Raw genomic sequence first — 20,016 nt, 5'->3', positions numbered from 1 at the left:
CTACATTACCCACAATGCAACTTAACCACTGAGTGACATCACTGGAGGCAGTTTATTCGATGTGTTTATTTGTTCAGTTGTTATGGTTGGTCCTCTTATGTTTTTATTTTTTTTAAATCATATTGTCTGATGTTTTTATGAATGTCATGTCATGTCATGTTTTAATTTTAACTATCTTTGTTTAGTGTTGTGACCCTTTTTATATAAACCTTTCCAAATATGTTATACAATAAATCCTAGAAATATGATCCAGACAGTTTTCTCTGCAGAACTCCACAGTATAAACAAATTAATTAAATATAAATAACATAACAATGACTTCTGAATCACGTTGATTGACGCCACTGTGTAGTATTTTAGAATACACATGAGTTTCATGATGTATCTAACAGGATTATAGCGTCGTGGATTCTTGTGATCAGGTGCTTTTATTTTAGAAGGATCGTCAGCTCATTTCCTGTCCCACACTGCTGCCTCCAGCACACTTGATCTGTGCAGTTTGTCTGTGAACCAGAGACCTTTCACCTTGTTTGGCCTGAAAGACTAAAACAAACATTAACCACAGTTTTCAGAGTCAGATCTGAAGACTGTCATGTCACAATATCCTGGTTGGTCTTTTTGTGGGTTTAATGTTTGTATCTCTTGTTTTTAATCACACACAACACTGTGTTTGTCTTTGATTGGTCGATGATCTCTGAGCCTTTTTATACAACACGTTGTATTTTATAATAATTGACCTGAACTTTGGCAGTAAAAGACACATCTGTGTCAAAGTTATCTATGTGTTGTCTAAACTTATAAATATATCAAATATTAAGCCAGACTTATCTAAACAAACAGCGTCCTTTAACACTGTATTATACAATTACAGGCTAGTTTTATTTCTTATTCGTTAATCAAAAGAAGCACAAAGATATTTACAGTAAGTTTCATGATAATGCCATGAGATATTTTCCTCTTGATTAAAGTGAACACACTGTCTGCTTGAACTGATACAGCTGTAATCACAATATCACAAATTGTCTGATATTAAGAGTTGTTGAGTGAGAAGAACTTAAGAAACCTTGTGAAACGGCTACAAAAGTCGCCAGACTCCCTCTAAAAAATGCTCAATTTTGACAAGTGTCCCACATTTAACAAATGTTTAAAATACTATCTGCACACATTTTTAACTATGTCGACCTACTTGTTAATTCGTCAAGGGTTATACGCAAAGACAATGTAACCAGACTCCCTTAACAAATGGTCTGATTTTAAGAGTTGTCCACCGAGGATAAACTTTATTAGACTTTGTGAGATGGCTATGACAAGTTCTAAATCATTGGTGCCTTCTTGTAAATTCGGCTTTTAAATGCAAAACATTAGAGTGTTTCTTTCCTTGTAAAACGTGTCAGTTTCCACCAGCCTACATTAAACAGTAACTACTGTAATATGAGCTACTTCTAAGTCATGTTGAATATAAAAGCAGCTTTGTTATAAGATCAGTTCAGGGCTGGATGAAGAGTCAGAGCTGTCAGACTGAGAGCGCAGAGAGATTCACCACAAGAGGGAGCTAAAGGGCAGCAGAGCAGAGGAGAAGCACCAGAAGACACAAAAACATACTTTAATAAATGTCTTTGACCTGTTTCACACTGTTTTCTGTCATTTTCCTCGTTTATATTTTCTTTTTATGTGTGATTTGATTTGGAAAGTGCTCCATGAATTATCATCGGGGGGTTAAAAGCTTCTTTTTTTCTCCTTTTTGTTCATTTTCTTAATCTTTGTATGTTTAAAAATGATCCTCATCTGTATTTACCCAGAGCTGCTGTTGGATATTAAAGGGCAAATTCAGCTGACAATAGGAATTCAGTCCTTATCTATTCAGCTCCGTGCTGATGGAGAGTCAGGTGAAGTGATACGTACGTCATTGTGTCATTACGCATTGATTTAACCTTATAATTTCTAAAACATTAAAATGATTTTATTATCATACTACATTTCAAAACCACATTCATTCCAATATTCTTTTTAAAAATTGTATCAAAAAATAAATAAATAAATTAAAAAACTCTGAAGGCCAAGGGCCCCTTGGCTCTGGGGCCCTGGCACATGCCCTCTTTTCCAAAGCGGCAATCCGTGTATGTCTTGTTTTATTACTAACGGACTGTGAGCTGTTGTCGGACGACGTGCTGTGAGTATGTGAGTGTTCGTTTAATTGGACACGAAGCAGGTTCGGCTAAGCTAGCTAGCAGGAGCTTAGCTAGCTAGCAGGAGCTTAGCTAGCTTGCAGGAGCTTAGCTAGCAGGAGCTTAGCTAGCTAGCAGGAGCTTAGCTAGCTAGCAGGAGCTTAGCTAGCTAGCAGGAGCTTAGCTAGCTAGCAGGAGCTTAGCTAGCTAGCAGGAGCTTAGCTAGCTAGCAGGAGCTATGCTAGCGGCACGGCCACTGTCGAGAGGAGGCCTGCGCTGACGGGAGGTGCTTTGCCGGGTCGCCACGGACAGTGTCGCCGACGAGGTCCATTCTCTGCCGCAGAGAGACACGGAGGTTTATCGCTGCGAGCATTTTGTTCTCACAGACTAACCTCGCCTCATAACGAGGCCGCGACCTCCCATTAGCTTGGAGCTATGTCTCCAAGTCCAGATTTACACGATGCCGATAATGACGCCATCGTGTGTAAGTAACGTTTACTGTTTTCTCCAATTGTTTAATTTTACTGTGACTCACGTTTTTTTTTTATTCATACCACTCTCATTTAATTGTTTTCCAGCTGTCTGTAAGACATTACGAGACAGTACGCAGGAGCTTCAGGTACAAACAACAGATCTTCCATCGCAGGCTGAAGCTGTGATTCATCTAATAGTGCACAACTAATGCAGTAAGTAGGATAAAGGCAATCACATCACGAATTCCTTCCACATGAAGGACATTTCAGTCATAATAATATTGTGAATAAAAGCCCGTAGTTTCACATATGTCTTGGGGGTTTGATTAAATAATGAAATATATTACAAAACGAGGTGAATTGGTTTAGTCTTCACTCTTGGTTGACGGTGTTGGGAGGGGTCACGTGTTGATTCCCGAGTGTCAAAAAAACAAATGGATAAGAAGAGGACACAGCCATCAGGTGCCCAGTTCAGGAAAAAGAGAAAACAAGAAGAGGAGAAACGAGCAAAAGATAAAGGTATGGAGCCATGTCAAATACTCAAGTGTGACCATGCATGTAATGAGATGAAATGACGTTAATTAGTATAAGTTAGGCTAACTCGTATGTTTGTTAGCCTCTTGCTACACTGCTGGCTAAAATAGTAGATGACGACAGCATCCGTTTTCAGTCCAACTGAATATCAAACATTATATCTAATTATTAATGTGTATGTAATACTACATGACTAGCTCACATATTGTTTGTTAAACATCACGTCAGGTCCTGTGCTGCTCAGTAAAGTGAATTATCAATTCTGTAAGCTAATTCAAAAGAGTCATATTGTACAGATATTTCGTTATGTAGCTTTCTGAGTCATTTTGAGTGTCATGTATATAATAAGCCATCAACCAAGGAGCTGGTGTTTTGTTTTCTATTCACTGGTTTCCTATTCTAAAAGTTGGATACATTATGCTTAATAACAGGTTTATTTAATTGTGCCATTCCTGCATTGATCATTTATGTTGTATTTTAATGTGAATGCAGGGGACTTTTAAAAATATTTTGGAGCACCCTCTGCCACTAGCCGGGATGAGGAGCCATCTACCTCTACAGCCACACACGTCTCCACAAATGCTGCCTGATCCTGAGGATGAAGACACATTTACCTCTACTTCTCCCCAGCAAAACTCACGTGAGTTTGTGTGCACGTGTGTGTGTTTGTATCCCTGCAAAGCATTTTGCAGACAGTTATAATGTTATTATCACTGGGTATGTGTTATGTTCTGCACTATAGATGCTGTGAATAATGTGTGTATACTAATGCCCTTGTGCTCTCCATTAGAAATGCCTGAAACAGAATCGCCTCCTGAGGATGAGCCTCTGTGCACTGACCTGCTAACTGGCCTTCTGTTCTGACTGTGAGAATTCAGACACAACTGGTTTCCAGGGGACCAAGTCAGGTAATATCTGACTTTGTATTCCCTAGAAATGACAGTGACGGAAGAAGTTGCCACCATCAACTTCGCTGGAGGTGAGGTTCACCCAGGGTGTCATGAAAGCTAGGACCGCCACTGTAGATTAGATCCGTTTTTGGTCAATGTGACTATTTTTCAGGTGCATTAATAGATGTGTTGTATCTATACGCAGTGCATCATGCAATACTGATTGTCTTTATTGATGTTTTTACAGCTCCTGGAAGTGAGACAGAGTGCTAGCTGAGGATGAGGTGGACCTTTGGAAGTGCGCCGCCATACACCTGATGTCTGTGGGGGAAGACGGCGGGTGTCTGAATGGAGCCAGGAGCTCACCGAGCTCTGTGCCACACTGCAGTCGAGATTAGAGGCGATTCCGAAGTACAGGGCAACGTACCACAGACATCTGCAAAACGGACCGAATTCAGACAGAAGGCCGGCAGTTACCTACAGCTCCGAGGCGGCAGACAGACACTTCCTGGTGCTGTAGGATTTTGGGCTTCTCGTGAGCTTCCCGTTGTTGTGTGGGCAGATTATGCTTTGTACATGTTGTGTGTTTGCGTTTGTGCTAATAAAGCTCTTTCTATGAATAAACTTCCTGGCAAATGTTCCTTTCCTCAATAAATTCATTTATGTCTTGATGATATCATAAATAGATATAAATGTAAAAAAAAAAAAATATATATATATATATATATATAGATATATATATACAGAATCAGAAATACTTCAATAATCCCAGGGGGAAATTATTTTTTGTTACAAACTTTTATATAACAATATATAAAAGATCAAATGTACAGTTTAAATAATGTGCAAAAAGTGCAAACAAAACCAAAAAAAGAAGAATGATTGTCCGTATTTTTGCTTGAGTCAGGTTACAGAAGGGGGGTTATCTGACTATCTAGGGAGGCGTTATAGAGTTTAATGACCACAGGCAGGAATGATTTCCTGTGGCGCTCAGTGGTGCATCTGGGTGAGAGGAGTCTTCCACTGAATGTGCTCATCTGCTGGGCCAGTGTGTCATAGAGAAGGTGTTTGACATTATCCAAGATGGACTTAAGCTTGGACAGCATCCTCCTCTCTGCCACAGTCGTCAGAGTGTCCAGCTCCTCCCCCACGACATCGCCGGCCCTTCTGATCAGTTTGTTCAGTCAATTGTTATCTGCGACCTTCAGCCCACTGCCCCAACATGTGACAGCGAAGAAGATCACACTGGCCACAACAGACTCGTAGAACATCCTCAGCATCGTCCGGCAGATGTTAAAGCACCTCAGCCTCCTTAGGAAAAAGAGTCGACTTTGGCCTTTTTTATAGACCGCCTCAGTGTTTCTAGTGCAGTCCAACTTATTAACTTATTAAAGTACACCCCCAGGTACTTGTACTCCTCAACAGTGTCCACAGGGACACCCTGGATGGAAACAGGGGTCACTGGTGTTTTCGCCCTCCTCAGATCCACTATGAGCTCCTTTGTCTTTGTCACGTTGAGCTGCAGGGGATTCAGTTCACACCAAGTGACAAAGTTACCCACAACAGTCCTGTATTCATTCTCATCACCCTTCTCGATGCAGCCAACTATTGCTGAATCATCAGAAAACTTCTGAAGGTGGCAAGACTGAGTGCAATATTTGAAGTCAGAGGTGTATAGGGTGAAGAGGAAGGGAGAGAGGACAGTCCCCTGGGGGGCCACAGTGTTGCTGACCACCCTGTCAGACACACAGTTCTGTAGGCGTACGTACTGTGGTCTGCCCATCAGGTAATTAACAATCGAGGACACAATGGGGGCATCAACCTGCATGGCAGCCATCTTCTCACCAAGTAGAGCTGGACGGATGGTGTTGAAAGCACTGGAGAAGTCAAAGAAGATGACTCTCACAGTGCTGGCCGGCTTGTCCAGATGAGTGTAGACTCTGTTCAGCGGGTAGATGATGCCATCCTCAACTTCCAGGCGGGGCTGGTAGGCAAACTGTAGTGGATCAGTGAAGGGCCTGACCATAGGCCTTAGCTGCTCCAGGATGAGCCTCTCCAGGGTCTTCATGATGTGAGATGTCAGGGCCACCGGCCTGTAGTCCTGAGGGCCGCTAGGACGCGGCGTCTTTGGCACAGGAACAAGGTAATAAAGGCAATTTCATTTAATTATTTTTTTTAAAAACGGGGTTATAAATGCATGCATTACATTAAATTGATTCTATTTCTATTTATGTTACTCAACATTAGTTGGGGATATGAAGATATGAGTGCATGAAACACCAAAATATCCCAAAATCTGTAACTAATTTATAATATTGAGTATCCACAAAGACAGAAAAAAAGCCAAAAGTCATATATGTTATATTATTGTAGTATCACAAGATAGAGTATAGGGCTTTGACTCTGATCTTCGTTATTCGAATATCATTCGAATATTTACAAAAATAAAGATATTCGAACGAATATTAGGCAGCCCTTAATATTCGAACATGTTATGGGCATTATTTTTTGTAAATGTGTTTGCTTGTAAACGTTTCCAATTCAGATTCCGAGCCTTTTTCCCGCCTGGTGAAGTTGTGAATCGCGAGCTCATTAGCAAGGCTATTATTGGTCATCTGGGCTCCTGTAGGTGAGGTTAGCATCCTGGTTAGCGCCTATTTTGTATACCAGAACAATGGCCGCGCCGACGCCTACAACAACTACGCCTGAGGAGTTTGAAATCTACACTCCAGACCATCTGTAAAAGCAACGTGTGGCGCTACTTTGAGTTCCCAAAGGAACAGGGAAAAATCACGACTAAGGACAAAGTGCTATATAAAATATATAGGACCAAACTCACATACCACGCGACGACCAGCAACTTGAGACCTGTCAACACTACATCCCGGCAAGCTGGAAGAGGAGGAGGGACTGTCTTTTCATAAAAGTAAAAAAAAAACATTGTTTTTCTTCTGAAAACATCATTGCCTGCCTATTGACATTGACTGATACACTGCCCTCTGGTGGACAGAACATATAGGGCTTAAGTTTGATACCAATATAGGTCTTACTGAAGGCATTTAATGGTCAAAATATTATGAATAAATATTTGAATATATTCGAATATTAATATTAATAAACAAACAAACTTCGAATATGATTTTTGGCCAAAAGTCAAAGCCCTAATAGAGTAACATGTGGACACTTTCAACTTAAATAATATTAAGTAAAGATATTTGTAAACATTTTTTAATCTAGAGTATTTAGTGTAACATGAGGCCTTTTTATACAAAGAAAGTAAATACATGGTACATTTTGTGGTTGTTGCTGCAGCACACAAAGAGAGAGAACTGGGTGAAGTGTTGTTCTGTTTATTTTATTGCTCATGCTGCATTCATTTCATATCATACATTGTTAAATTTGTCCCAAAAATTGGGTAATTTCTTCATCAAAAGAAGACATGTGAGGGCAGGAGAAGACATGTAAAGACACGTGAAGACAGGGGAAGATGTGAAGGCAGGAAAAGACGTGAGGGCAGGAGAAGACATGTGAAGACGGGGGAAGACATGTGAAGACATGTGCAATACAACAAAATTCAAGTGTATTAGGTTTGTATCAGAAAATTAGCTGCATCGTTTAATCATTACTGGTTATGTTGATTTCACAGTCAGTGTAGGTTTTGATTTGATTACATTTAAAATGAACAAACAGATTTCGGTGTTAGATGTTTAATGCCCATGGTTTGAAAGATCCTGGTTTGCTCACTGGAATCTGGAAATAAAACAGGACAAGAAAGAGAAATAAATACATTTATGGTGAACACTCGGCCAGGAGTAACGAGCTACAATGGTTGATTCAAATTTAGCTTGTTTATTCTCAGACGAAACATTACGGAAAGATTAAAAAATCAGGTTATAAATTGAGGAATTATAGATGGAAGTTTTGTGTGGTAACTCCCTCTGTATGTAACCTATATCAGTTTTCTGATTAACTGATCAATATTGATTATTTATTAAAAGTCATCTACCTTCTTCGTGAACGGGGAGGAACAAGCCAGACAGGCTCTCTCCGGCGTTGCGGGGCTGTCCAGAGAAAACGGGCCGACTAAACCCGAATCTGAGCGAGCTGCAGCCACGGCGTCTTTGATGGCGAAGAACACGGAGCTGCCCAGGAAGACGATGGGTTCTCCGATACCCTGCAGAACCGGGCATGGTATTCATTAGGTAAAAAAAAACTGTAAACTGTTTTTGAAAGAGCATCTAGGCATTGTGACTTCTGACCTTGGAGGAGTAGATGGCATGGGGGTTGTCGGAGTCAGGCAGCAGATAAACATTGAAGCGAAGTGGAGTGTCGCACACCGCAGGGATCTTATACTGGGACGGACCTCGAGTGTACAGGAGCCCGAAGGGGGAAAACTTCAACTCCTCAAGAGTGTAGAGACCCAAACCTTGCATAAACGCTCCTTCAATCTGACAGAGGGAGGACAGAAAGCAACTGTAAAGACAAGACAAGAGGAAGGAAGGAAGGAGGGAAGACTCCTCCTAGGAACCTTCCTAACATGTTACAGCTGCATCTGAACCTTTAACTTATTGGGTTTCTGGTAAATAAGAAGTCAATTAAAACCAGAATTAATTCTTCTTCTGGACTCACCTGGCCGATGTCCACTGAGGGGTTCACACTCCTGCCGATGTCGACCATGAGGTCTGTCCTCACCGTCTACGGGAAACAAACAAACCCAAAAAGGTTCAGTTAGTCTGTAGAGAGTTAAAATAAGAGACTTTGAGTCGTAGCAGTTCCATTCTGACCCGGTAGTCTCCAGTGAGGCAGTCCAGCTCCACCTCACAGCAACAAGTTCCGTATGTGAAGTAAGCGTAAGGTTGCCCCTCCATCTTGTCCCAGTCCATGTAAAGATCTGGACCCCTGAGGACAAACAGGAAGCTGTTACCGTCACTTTATCAATAAACACGTTCAATCGGACTTGACTGATCCGGGTCGTACCCGTGGTACCCGGTCGCTGACAGGCTGATCTTCTCAAAGTACGCTGCATCGATCTGGAGACAGAATAAAGACATAGATTTGTCTTTTCCCGCAGCGATCACAGAGAATCTGTAACTGATCTTTTCTTATAAAAATCATACCCAGCTCTCCCATGATCCTTTGGGGTCCTTCTGCCTGATTGGCTCCAGTCTCTGGTACAGAGTCATGCAGGCGTTCTGAATAAAAAAAGATGTAGATGATATATTAAGTCCTCAGATTAAACTGTTACCTGCAGTAGAAGCTGTGTAACAAACAGGACTTGACCTTGACTGCCATGCCGTTGGCGTCGGTACCAAAGGAGGCTGCGGTGGGGCAGGTGTTGGGAACAGTGTTGGTGCTGGTTTCACTGATGTAGATCTTTGAGGTCGGGATGTGAAGCTCTCGACTCGCCACCTGACAGCAAACAAACCCTGAGCTGAGTACGAGCAAAGTTTTATGTATTTATATTATCGTGTCATGTTGGTGGATTCCTTCATTGGAATCCACCAACATCACAGAGCAAGAAAAAACATCACCTGAATCATCCGACTCATCGAGACAAACCTCAGGAGACGCAAACGTCAGAGTACCTGTTGTATTTTAGTGTGGATGCCCTGACCCATCTCCGTCCCGCCATGAGTGACCAGAACCGACCCATCCTTGTAGATGTGAACCAGAGCTCCGCCCTGTTACACACACGGATAAAAGTCAGTTAAGAAAATAAGGTAACTGCCGCAATAACCAGTTCAGAAAGACTCCCACAGACCTGATTAAATTGGCCCTCTGCGAATGCGATCCCATATTTGATGGGGAGGATGGCCATGCCCCTCTTCTTCCAGCGGTTCTGCTGGTTAAACTGGTCGACAGCTTTGCGGCGGTTGCTGAAGTCGGACTTGACTTTACACTCGTTCCAGCAGCGCAGCATGTTCTCAGGGCTGAACTCCATCTTGTAGTGGGTGACTGACGGCCCCTTGTACATGTTGATCTCCCGAATCTGAAGAGGCAATCAGGATTTAGTTGTACTGAAACAGCAGTTTCTCTTATTTTGATATTCATCATGTGGACCTCGTCTGCAGGGCGTCCCAGCAGCACGGCCACGTCGTTGATCATGTTCTCCATGATCATGATGCCCTGCGGCACGCCGAAGCCCCTGAAGGAAGTGTTGGAGGGCAGGTTGGTCCTGCAGGCGGCACCACGACCGTGCAGGTTGGGGATGTTGTAGGCATTGTCCATGTGGAGCAGAATCTTTTCTACGATCTGCAAGAAGAACAAAATCGATAATTACGTCCTTTTTAATTCTTGCCTTCAGAGTAACAACTGAAGCCGCTTTTACAAACCATAAGCGACTCATCGATAGTGTGGCCAGCATTGGAGTAGTACTGAATGTCTGCAGCCACGATCCTTCCATCCTTCATGAAACCCACCTGAAAACAAACACAAACAATTTGATCATATAAATATCTTATAACAACATGTTTGTGGCTTTGGAACCATCAAACTGAAGCACTGTCTGATTACGTAGGTACGGTGTTAGCTTTCCAACATAGAGTGATGCAGTACTTCCTTCCCAGTTTGTTAAGTTTAAAGGACTTTTAGAGGTTTGTTGGAAACTAAAAGCATCAACCATTTCACAAAAGAAGCAACAGAAGCAAAGAGAGAAGCCAGAATAACTGAGGAGGTCTGGTTTTAAGTGGTGGTCTCGTTTTATTCACGTTAGCGAGATATGTGTGTACACCAAGTTATCAACATGCGACTAGGGCTCGTCGGTTTAGACTTTTTATTATTCCTCCATAGTGTTTTTGTTTGTTTTTCTTGTGTTTCCGTAAAATTCTAGGTCAAGATCAAGTGAGGTGTCTGAGTGTGTTGTACTTTGTATCTTCCCAGGACGGGGTGACGAGCTCCTGTGATCAGCATGTCGTCGCCTCGCTCCAGTACGAAGCGCACTGGACGACTGGTCCTGAGCGGAAGATGTTAAACAATTAAAATTAAGGGGAAAAAAATTATTTTCTGATCATAAATCTCTGATCCTGCTTTTTGTCTTGAAAGTTCTTTTCCTGCGACTCACTTCTGTGCAGCCACAGCTGTAACACTGGCCAGTAAGGGGGTTTTAGTGACCTTCCCGCCGAAACCTCCGCCTATCCTTTTGACGTGACAGGTGACTCTGTTGGACGGGATGTTCAACGTCTCGGCAATTGCCTCCTGCAGTCGGGAAAACAAGACACAGCAAACAACAATCCTTCCATTTGATTCCTCTTTTAGCTTCACCAACAGTCTAAAAATAAATAAATGTAATCAAAACATCCGTACCTGAGTCAACGTCGGCCACTGAGAAGAGGCGTAAACTTTGAACTCTGTCTCCTCTCCGACAGGAATGACCAGCATGCTTTGGGTCTCCATGTAGAAATGCTCCTGACCGGCCAATCGAATCTCTCCTGGGTAAACAAACACAACACCTCGAGTTAAAACACAAACAGCCAAACCTTCCGAGGAAAACTGAGCACAAACATTTACCTTCATGAAGCTGATCGACAGTCTTGAAGGCTTCGGTCACGTTTCCTCTCCAGATCACCCGCCGAGGCTCAAAGAAGGACGACTTCTCGATGGCGTCCTGACACACACAGAGACAACAAACACAAAAATGAGCTGTGATGTAAAATTAGAAGGTGATGTGAACAAAACGCAGCACAAACAAGATATGATGTCGTGCTGCATCTGTAGAAAAACTGCGTCCTTCACCTCTGCGGTAAAAACTGGGTCGGGCAGGTCTTCATAGCTGATCTTCACAGCTGCTGCTCCTCGCTTGGCGTGCACCCTCGTGTCAGCGACCACCGCACAGATCATCTGACCAACGCACGACACCTGCAGACAACAGAGATGATCACAAAGACGCATTTATCTAAACTTTAAGGAATCACTAAGATTTCTTTACAGAAATTAATGAAATGTGTTACTTTTCTTTTTTATCTCATACCCTTCAAAATCAAACCCGTGGACACACCGTGAAGTTTTGGCGACCCCTTGTGGGTATAAATGTCAAAAGCAGTTGTGAATATTTCATCCTGAAACATTTTATAACATATCTCTTGGTATTTTTATAACTCAGATCTGTTAAATTAACTGTTTCATACGATACATCATGTATGTACACTTACGCACACAAACACACAGGCAAGGATAACACAAACATTAAGGTGCACACACACACACACGCACACACACACTCTCTACCTGGCTCTCAGCGAGCAGCTCCTCATCATAACCAAATTCCGTTCGGACGTTCTTCCCGGGAATATCTTTGGCCGTGATGACATCGACGACGCCGGGGAGCCGCAGAGCCTCGCTCACATCCAGACTTCTGTTGGACGAGAGACACGTTTAGAACCACAAGTGAAGATCACTGAGCGAGACAAACATCGTTCACATTCTCCTCACGTGATTTTAGCGTGCGCTCGAGCGCTGGTGACCACAGTCATGAAGAGCTCCCCGTCTGTTTTGGGGATGTCGTCACAGTACACGGCCTCGCCTGTGGCCTGGCTGATGGCAGAGCGATGCATGATGGGACGCCCCACCGGGTCATGGGCACTCTGGTCCTTTGACACATGCTGATGAAAAAGAAGATGCAGTCGGTTAATTACTCCAAATGTGGGACAACACAACTTTGACTGAGGGATGTGTTCAGACCTGGAACTCCTGCAGGCTGAGCTGGATGTCTCTGGGTAAAGGACGGATCCTCTCAGGAAGCTCATCTTTAATCACATTCTGCAAACAGAAACTCTTTAAAATCCTCCAGCACGTCAGCCAAAATACTTACAGAAATAGTTCCTTGTCTTACCATTTCTCTGAGCTTCTGCAGGACCTCCAGGTTGAATTTGAAGAGGAGGCTGAGAGTCAAAGAGCGACGAAACTCCACTTTTCCTCCAGGAGCCGAAGGAGGGAGGTCCAGCTCATCCAGGAGGACGTCGTAGGCCCGGCTTAGGGTCTCGTCATCCCAGGGCCTGAAAGAGACACAAGATGATTTCTAGCTTCAATTAACCGAGGTTAAGAGAACAGGAAGACATGACGGATTGAGAGAAGAGAGGTGAAAACAGGAACAATTGTGACCGAAAGGTCAGAAAGAAGAAAGTAAAGAAGCAAAAAAACTAAGAAACAGTCATGAAAAGGTTAAGAGAGGTAATGAAGCAGAAGAAAGGAAAATAAAGAAGTAAAACTAAGAAAAAAGGAAACATAGGAAAGAAGGAAAAGAAAGAATAACTAAAATATTGAAGCGTCTCACTTCGAGACGATGGCAGCGCAGGTTTTCGCGGCACTGACGGTGGTCGGTCCCATTCCTCCGTAGTAAATACTGACTTCCTGAACAACTCTGGATCGCTCGGAGAAGAACACTCTCATCCCAGTTGTCACTGTAGCGAAGGCGGCCTCCTTCCTCGGAGCCTGACGGAGAGCTCCTACAAACTCCCCCTGCAGGACAGACGATGAGTTATCCATCGCTGGCTGTCGTCAACAAAGACGAGCCACACAGGAAGTAACAGTATACCTGGAGTAAAGGTTAACATCTCCTGATTTTATCTGAGCGGCTTGTTAAGATCATTGGTTTTAATCTATTTCATCTGTTCAGAACTTTGTACTTTATTGCTCTGTTAATAAAGTTTATTGTATTATGACTGTAAGGAGGAGAACAATCAGAAGGTGTATCTGCACCTCTCTGGTGAAGGGAATAAAGACAGACACAATGATTTCCTCTGGCTTCAGGACGGTTTTCCCAAAGCTCACGAAGAAGTCTTGATTCAGATGAACTTCTCGTCTTCCTCCTGGTGGATTCAGAGAAGACTGCTCGTTAAATTTAAACACCTCTGATGTGAATCTGCAGCAGATCCTCAATTTAACTCTACTCACCGTTGGAGACGACGCTCACTTTGCAGTTCCCGGCAGCCAAAACAGGGTTCAGGTCTGAGTTTGGGTACGCGCTCATGATGTTTCCTCCAAGAGACTAAAGATGCAAAATAAATCAAATGAATGAATTCACATGATTTTAGTTCTGGGATTTCTTCTAGATTCTTGTGGATCTATGAACTGTTACAGTAGAGCAGAAATAAATCAGTAAAGACTGTTAAAATACATGAATTTGTAAAGGCTGACGTCAACGTACAGCAACGTTACGGATCTGCTGGCTTCCCAGGTTCCTCAGCTGTCGGATCAACGCTCTGAACAGTTCCGTCTTCTCTTTCGGAAACTGAGGAGCCAGCTTCTCCAGCAGAGACTGAACCTCGGACAGATTGCAGCCCGCTCCGACCCAAACACCTGCAGGGACGCAAGAGAAGCTGTGAAACTCTACCTTAAAAATCAGGACAAACAGAAAACTACAGAGAGAGGTTACAGACCCTGTGCCGTATGAGTGACGTCGAACAGCTCCACGACTCTGGTCGGAGAGATAATCAGAGGATGCAGGACACCTTTGAACTTTATATCTGGACCTTCAACACAGATACAGAGAGCAGAGTCTCAATACGACGACAACACATCCATAATATAACCAGAAAACATCATTTCAAGTTCATCCATCATTTCTCAATACCACACGAGGTCCAGTTTATAAAAACTATTGTTACAGAAGCCCTGAGAGGCAAGTGAGAGTTTCCTTTTTCTAATCTGTGAAAACAAATCAAAGTTTGTTGTTGTAATTCTCAATTCAGCCACCAGGTGAGTTCTCATTTCCCCATCATGCTCTCTAAACACATGACAGGAGCGTTACATACCTTGTGTTTACTTTTTCTCACCTGTTCTCTGCAAAAAAACACTTGTAAAATTGAAATGAAATAAAATAAAATGTATCACTAGGTTTTTTTCTCACTTGCATCTCAGGACTTTCAAACCTTCTTGTTTGTCCAAAAAGTTGTATGTTAGTCACAGTGATCTTCCAAGATGCAGATAAATGTTTTTTTAATGTTAATAACCATGCAGACCTGCTGAATATCAGCTGCTGCAACCAGAGAACACGTTTGGTCACACTGAACATGTGATGAGACTCCTGCTTCTCTGTAGAAAAACACTTTGTGAATGAAGCGGGTCTGATTTCTCACCTACGTTGGTGTTTCCCATCACCAGCGGAGCTTTAGGGTTGCTGCTCTTCAGCTGAACCAGCTCGTCCAGGGAGGTCGGGGAAACCCAGCTCGTCCTCTCCCCATAAAAAGTGAGTGTCTTCAGGTTCGACGACTCCGCCATCAGCTGTGGACAATTTTTGCATCAAGTTAACGTGAGTTTACACTGCGAGCAGAGGTGGATAAAGTTAACTCAGCCTGACTTACGATCAGCTCAGGAGGGAAGATGAGCTCCTGGGTCGGGTCCAGAGGCAGAAACTCGTCCTTGTTGAACAGCTGAGGCTTCTCCTGGATTCACCACGGCAGGATTATAAAAAGGAGAGCAGAGCAAGACGGGAAAATCCCGTGTTCAGATGGGAGCTGCAGTTAATATCAATCATTTCTAATTTAGATATTGAATTAGTCTCTTTTTGTCTTTATTAAAAACAACTCAGACTATTTTAATCTCTCTTGATATAAAAATAATCCCTGTTAAAGTTTATCTTTAACCTTGATTAATTTATTCACAGTGACGCAACATTTCGCTGATGAGCAACAGGCAGAAACCTCGAAGCAGAACCGGACTCTGAACTTTTTAGATTCAATTGTAAATTTCCTTTTTAAGCAATTCCCAATATCTCCCCCAGTTACTGTTAAACTGGACCTCTGAGAAGAGAGAAAGAGAAAGAAATTAAAGAAAATAGAAAAGGGTAAAAAATAAAACACAAAACTAAAAAGATGGAAGGACAAAATAATGCAGCAACACAGAAATTAAAAAAGGGGACAATAAATATTAAAACAATAAAAAATAAAAATGAACTGCAATGAAAAGTTTATAGAGATACAAGCAAGGAACTAATTAGATAAAGATAGAAGACAATAAATAACACAAAGAGCAACTAAAACCCAGATAATCAGTTGAACTCACGTGATCCTGTTCATCAGTCTCGTCCTTCACGTCCAGGCAACAGTCTCCACCTCCGTTGGTTTGGCAGCAGTTGGCCTCCTGGTTCAAGTCACACGAGCGTCACACCACATTTAACAATTACATTTATCACATTTTCTGAACTCGTGGCATCATTTTCTGCTTTATCTATTTATACCAGGAGGGTTCTTCTGTTAAAGCCTTTCTGATGTTCTCTTCCCCACAGTTTCTGCTCTGCTATCAGATTTTAAGACTTGTGTAGTGTGACGCTCACAAACAAATGAAGTTATGGTCTCTGATCTGATGTCATGGTTTTACAGCTGAGCTTTGTACCTGGCAGAAGGTCCTGCAGCCGTCAACAATGGGTCGATATCCAGTACATCGACACAGGTTACCTGAAAAGCAACATTGTGTGTTAGGAGCGTCTGCGTCTCTTATTTCTCGTCGTAACATGCCTTTAAATACTGAAGTGGCTTCCTTTGTGACAGATTTTAAAGCAGAAACAAGAGAACGAACCGGCCAGAGCCTGTGTGATGTCGTCCATGCTGGGCTGAGGCTTGTTCCTCAGCAGAGCGTACATGGACATCACCATTCCTGGAGTGCAGAAGCCACACTGGGAGCCGTGAGCCTTCGCTATCCGCTCCTACCATCAAACAGACACAGCGTCCACAGTTTAGGTTCATGAAATATCTTTGAAACCAACAGTGTTTTTGACTTGATGTCTCTCGCCTCCAGCTGTACAAACTGTATTGCTGAGATGAGTGACGAGCGACACTCACCTGCACAGGGTGGATCCTAGTCTTGGTGCTGCCGATACCCTCCACCGTGGTCACGGCGGCTCCGTGGAGCTGGCAGATCGGCAGGAGGCAGGCGTTGACTGCGTAATGTCTGACGGTGTGGTGAAGGTGAAGGATAAATCTTAGAATCAGTCCAGCCTAGAATCAGACTGCAACGGCTGCGACGCAATCTGACTGTGAAAGTACGTCCACTAAATTGTCTGACACCATCCTGCAAAGTATCCGTGCAGATATAAACATTTTTTGGTAGAGGGTCACCGTGAAAGATACTTCATTCAGACTTGACAGAAAACTCATAACGGTTCAATCAAATTAACCCTTAATTCAAAGAGTTAAACAGGAAAATATGGGGAGAAACAACAAATAATGCTACTGATACTCCTCCCAGTGTCTATCAATCTGTTGATTATTTTCTTGATTATCAGAAATTTGGTGGAAAATGTTAATGAAGATGACATCCTCAAACTTCTCAGAGGAGGAAAGAAACCAGAAATTGAGGAGAAAGTTATACCTATTATCAAATTAGTTGTAGATTAATTTGCTTGTTGACATTTGATCCTTTCATAGTTGCAGCTCTACATACAGTTTGCCTTTACCAGAAGCATCAATATTACTTCTACAGCTGCAAATACAACATTTATTACAACCAATGCAGCTTCTTTATGGTACAACTGCGACTACTTTCTGTATCTAAGCGTAGATCACTGCAACATTTACCACCAAAACAACATCTTCTTTTACATAAGTGAGAAAATGAAAAAGGGGGAAAGCAGAATGAAAGAAGCTACTATTCAGCATGTAGTTCCTGTCCAGCATTTGTTTTTCATTCAGATGTGTGTTTGTGAGATTATCTCGTCCTTTGCTGCAGCACAGTGAAGGACTGAGACAGATGTTGAACTGGTTTTTGGCACCAGGAAGGAAGAAATTCCCTTAACTCTCAGCTGTGGATGTCGACAAACCCCATTCAGACTCCCTCTTGTTCCCTTAAAATCTAATAATTGTTAATAAAATGGCCACACTGTCAAAAATACTCATGTGATTGAGTCCCAGCCAATCAGAGAAGAGCTGCAGGGGTCATGGGGTTTTGTCTTGCAGGATACATGATGGTTTTGGTGGCGGGTTGGTAGCGCGACACCATGACGGTGCACGCCCCGCAGCCTCCACCGCCGCAGCCATACTTGGTTCCGGTTAACCTCACTGAAGATGCAGTCAAGGAATTAACCAGTCGAGCGCTGAAACCTGCAGGTGGAGCTCATCAAATACAATCAATCAAACAAAAACACATGTGTAAAAGAATCTGAAGCGTATGTGAAGGATACGCTTCTCTCTGAGGAAGGACAGCAGCATGGTTTCAGGGTCTGCATGGTTCTCTGTTACCTGAGTTAACAGAAGGAGAAAACGTCAAAACTTTCCTGAGCTGGAAATGAAGTTCAGTCACAGAAAGCGACTAATAACTGATAATCAAGGTGTGAAAGATGAAAAAGGCGGAGAGGGGATATAAAAAATATCAGGGAATATCAAGCAATCAGCTCTTTCTAATGCCAAAAGTGTACATTGGATTAAAACTACCTCACAAGTTGGTAAAGTTTAAATATAAAAGACTGACTGTAATAAATAAAGTTAGCACAAAGCTACGCTATTATTTGTTTTGTCACACCCAAATCAGACACAGGCATTATCAAACTATGTTCTGTGTGATTAAATTAATAACCTTTGTAATAGTTGCTCACATGCTGTATTATTCCGGCTGTTATCACGAAAGGTGACTCATTTAGTTTATTAGGTAGTAGAAAGATGTTTTATAGGACCGACAAAATAATAATTTCAAAATAAGTTACTGTGGCTCTGATGCAGCTGGTACTCTGCAAAGTAACTGGTAACTAAAGTTTTCAAACAAATGTAGTGGAGTAAAAGTATTGTATTTGCCTCTAGAATGTAGTTTGGTGGAAATACGAAGTAGCAGAAAATGGGAAAACCAAGGTAAAGTATAACCAACTCTAGCTAGTGTGAGAGTGTCCTTACACAGTGTGTGAGAGTCCTAAATGTTAAAGTACCTTAACATTTTTATTCAAGCACAGCACTTGAGTATATGTACTTAGTTACATCCCAGCACTGCATCAGTGCATATCTTACAATAAAGAAATACATCCATATATGGTTAAGTTTTAATATGAACGACTGAATTTAATAAATAAAATGGTGACTTTTTTTGTTTTGGCTAAGTTGATCAATGTCAGACAAAATGGCCCCTCATATTGTTAATGACCCTTTGGAGCCTGATTTCGTTTACACTCTTTTACAGCCAATAAAGCCTGAATCTGACCGGGCACAGACTTAGGTGTAACACCTGTCGTCGCCTTGACGCTACTTTAAACCAGTTGTCATTCAATTTAATCGACCATTTTAGGTTCCAAAAACTCCTGACACCCTTTATGAGTTAAAAAGAGCAACTATAATCACTAGTGGAGACGTTTGTGTAGCTAAAAACACAACAGTAATTATGACCGAGGTTAGCAAAAACAAACTACAGCTAAAACTTGCCAACATACAACAGAAGAAACTGTGTAAATTAAAAGTTAAACGCACCTTTTTCCCGTTGATAAAGCAGCACAACGTATCTCCTTCCTTCCCTGAAGACATCTTTCAGGTGTGAGACAACTTTCGCAAGGAAAATGGTCAAGTTTGTCCAAATCTACGGCACTTCCGCCGGTCATTATTTTCATAATAAAAGACTCGTTCTGAACTGTACATTTAAAGGGCAACTCCGTTTTAATCAAATCAAAATAACATGTCCTACGACGATAATTTGTTTCATTTTGCAAACCGTCAGATTTTCTAAAAACTCGTCACTTTGTATCTGAGATATAAATGAGTTTCGTGATGTATGTAACAGGATTTAAGCATGGTGGATTCTTGTGAACAGGTGCTTTTACTATAGAAGAATCATCAGTTTATTTCCTGTCCCACACTGCATCAGACTTGATCCGTGCAGGTTGCCTGTGAACCACAAACCTTTCACCTTGTGTGACCTGAGAGACTGAAACAAACATTAACCACATTTTTGAGCATCATACCTGAAGACTGTCATGTCACAATATCCTGGTTGGTCTTTTTGTGGGTTTAATGTTTGTATCTCTTGTTTTTAATCACACACAACAATGTG

General features: G+C 42.2%; 1 protein-coding gene and 1 long non-coding RNA gene across 5 annotated transcripts; one reads left to right on the top strand and one right to left on the bottom strand.

Moving 5' to 3' along the window:
* Nucleotides 1-2,382: 2,382 nt before the first annotated feature.
* Nucleotides 2,383-4,640, top strand: LOC115577064 (uncharacterized). 3 transcript variants are annotated; one of them, XR_003983012.1, is made up of 4 exons: nucleotides 2,383-2,649; nucleotides 2,744-3,157; nucleotides 3,665-3,812; nucleotides 3,963-4,640. It is a non-coding gene; the product is annotated as an uncharacterized LOC115577064 (long non-coding RNA). The 3 variants fall into 3 exon arrangements; XR_003983011.1 differs by having other exon boundaries at nucleotides 2,744-3,812; nucleotides 3,963-4,151; nucleotides 4,310-4,640; XR_003983010.1 differs by having other exon boundaries at nucleotides 2,744-3,812.
* Nucleotides 4,641-7,396: 2,756 nt separating this feature from the next.
* LOC115577014 (aldehyde oxidase 1-like) lies at nucleotides 7,397-19,539 on the bottom strand. 2 transcript variants are annotated; one of them, XM_030409768.1, is made up of 35 exons: nucleotides 19,440-19,539; nucleotides 18,173-18,230; nucleotides 17,954-18,050; nucleotides 16,836-16,944; nucleotides 16,573-16,699; nucleotides 16,390-16,451; nucleotides 16,060-16,137; nucleotides 15,360-15,440; nucleotides 15,135-15,279; nucleotides 14,436-14,528; nucleotides 14,204-14,355; nucleotides 13,951-14,044; nucleotides 13,756-13,865; nucleotides 13,331-13,515; nucleotides 12,890-13,052; nucleotides 12,739-12,816; nucleotides 12,490-12,659; nucleotides 12,286-12,412; nucleotides 11,794-11,916; nucleotides 11,569-11,665; nucleotides 11,365-11,489; nucleotides 11,123-11,256; nucleotides 10,927-11,014; nucleotides 10,395-10,481; nucleotides 10,123-10,314; nucleotides 9,824-10,051; nucleotides 9,648-9,743; nucleotides 9,343-9,471; nucleotides 9,180-9,254; nucleotides 9,040-9,092; nucleotides 8,847-8,961; nucleotides 8,692-8,757; nucleotides 8,322-8,510; nucleotides 8,069-8,236; nucleotides 7,397-7,812 (listed from the first exon to the last, which is right to left on the bottom strand). In XM_030409768.1, the coding sequence occupies exons 1-35, from the start codon at nucleotides 19,491-19,493 to the stop codon at nucleotides 7,762-7,764; spliced, it is 3,999 nt and encodes a 1,332-aa protein (XP_030265628.1). In that variant the 5' UTR covers nucleotides 19,494-19,539; the 3' UTR covers nucleotides 7,397-7,761. The 2 variants fall into 2 exon arrangements, with proteins under 2 accessions (XP_030265628.1, XP_030265629.1); XM_030409769.1 differs by having other exon boundaries at nucleotides 12,286-12,409.
* Nucleotides 19,540-20,016: the final 477 nt, after the last annotated feature.

Source organism: Sparus aurata, chromosome 24, assembly GCF_900880675.1.
Source record: "Sparus aurata chromosome 24, fSpaAur1.1, whole genome shotgun sequence".
Lineage (NCBI taxonomy): Eukaryota > Metazoa > Chordata > Actinopteri > Spariformes > Sparidae > Sparus > Sparus aurata.
This window is presented reverse-complemented; position numbering and strand designations above follow the sequence as displayed.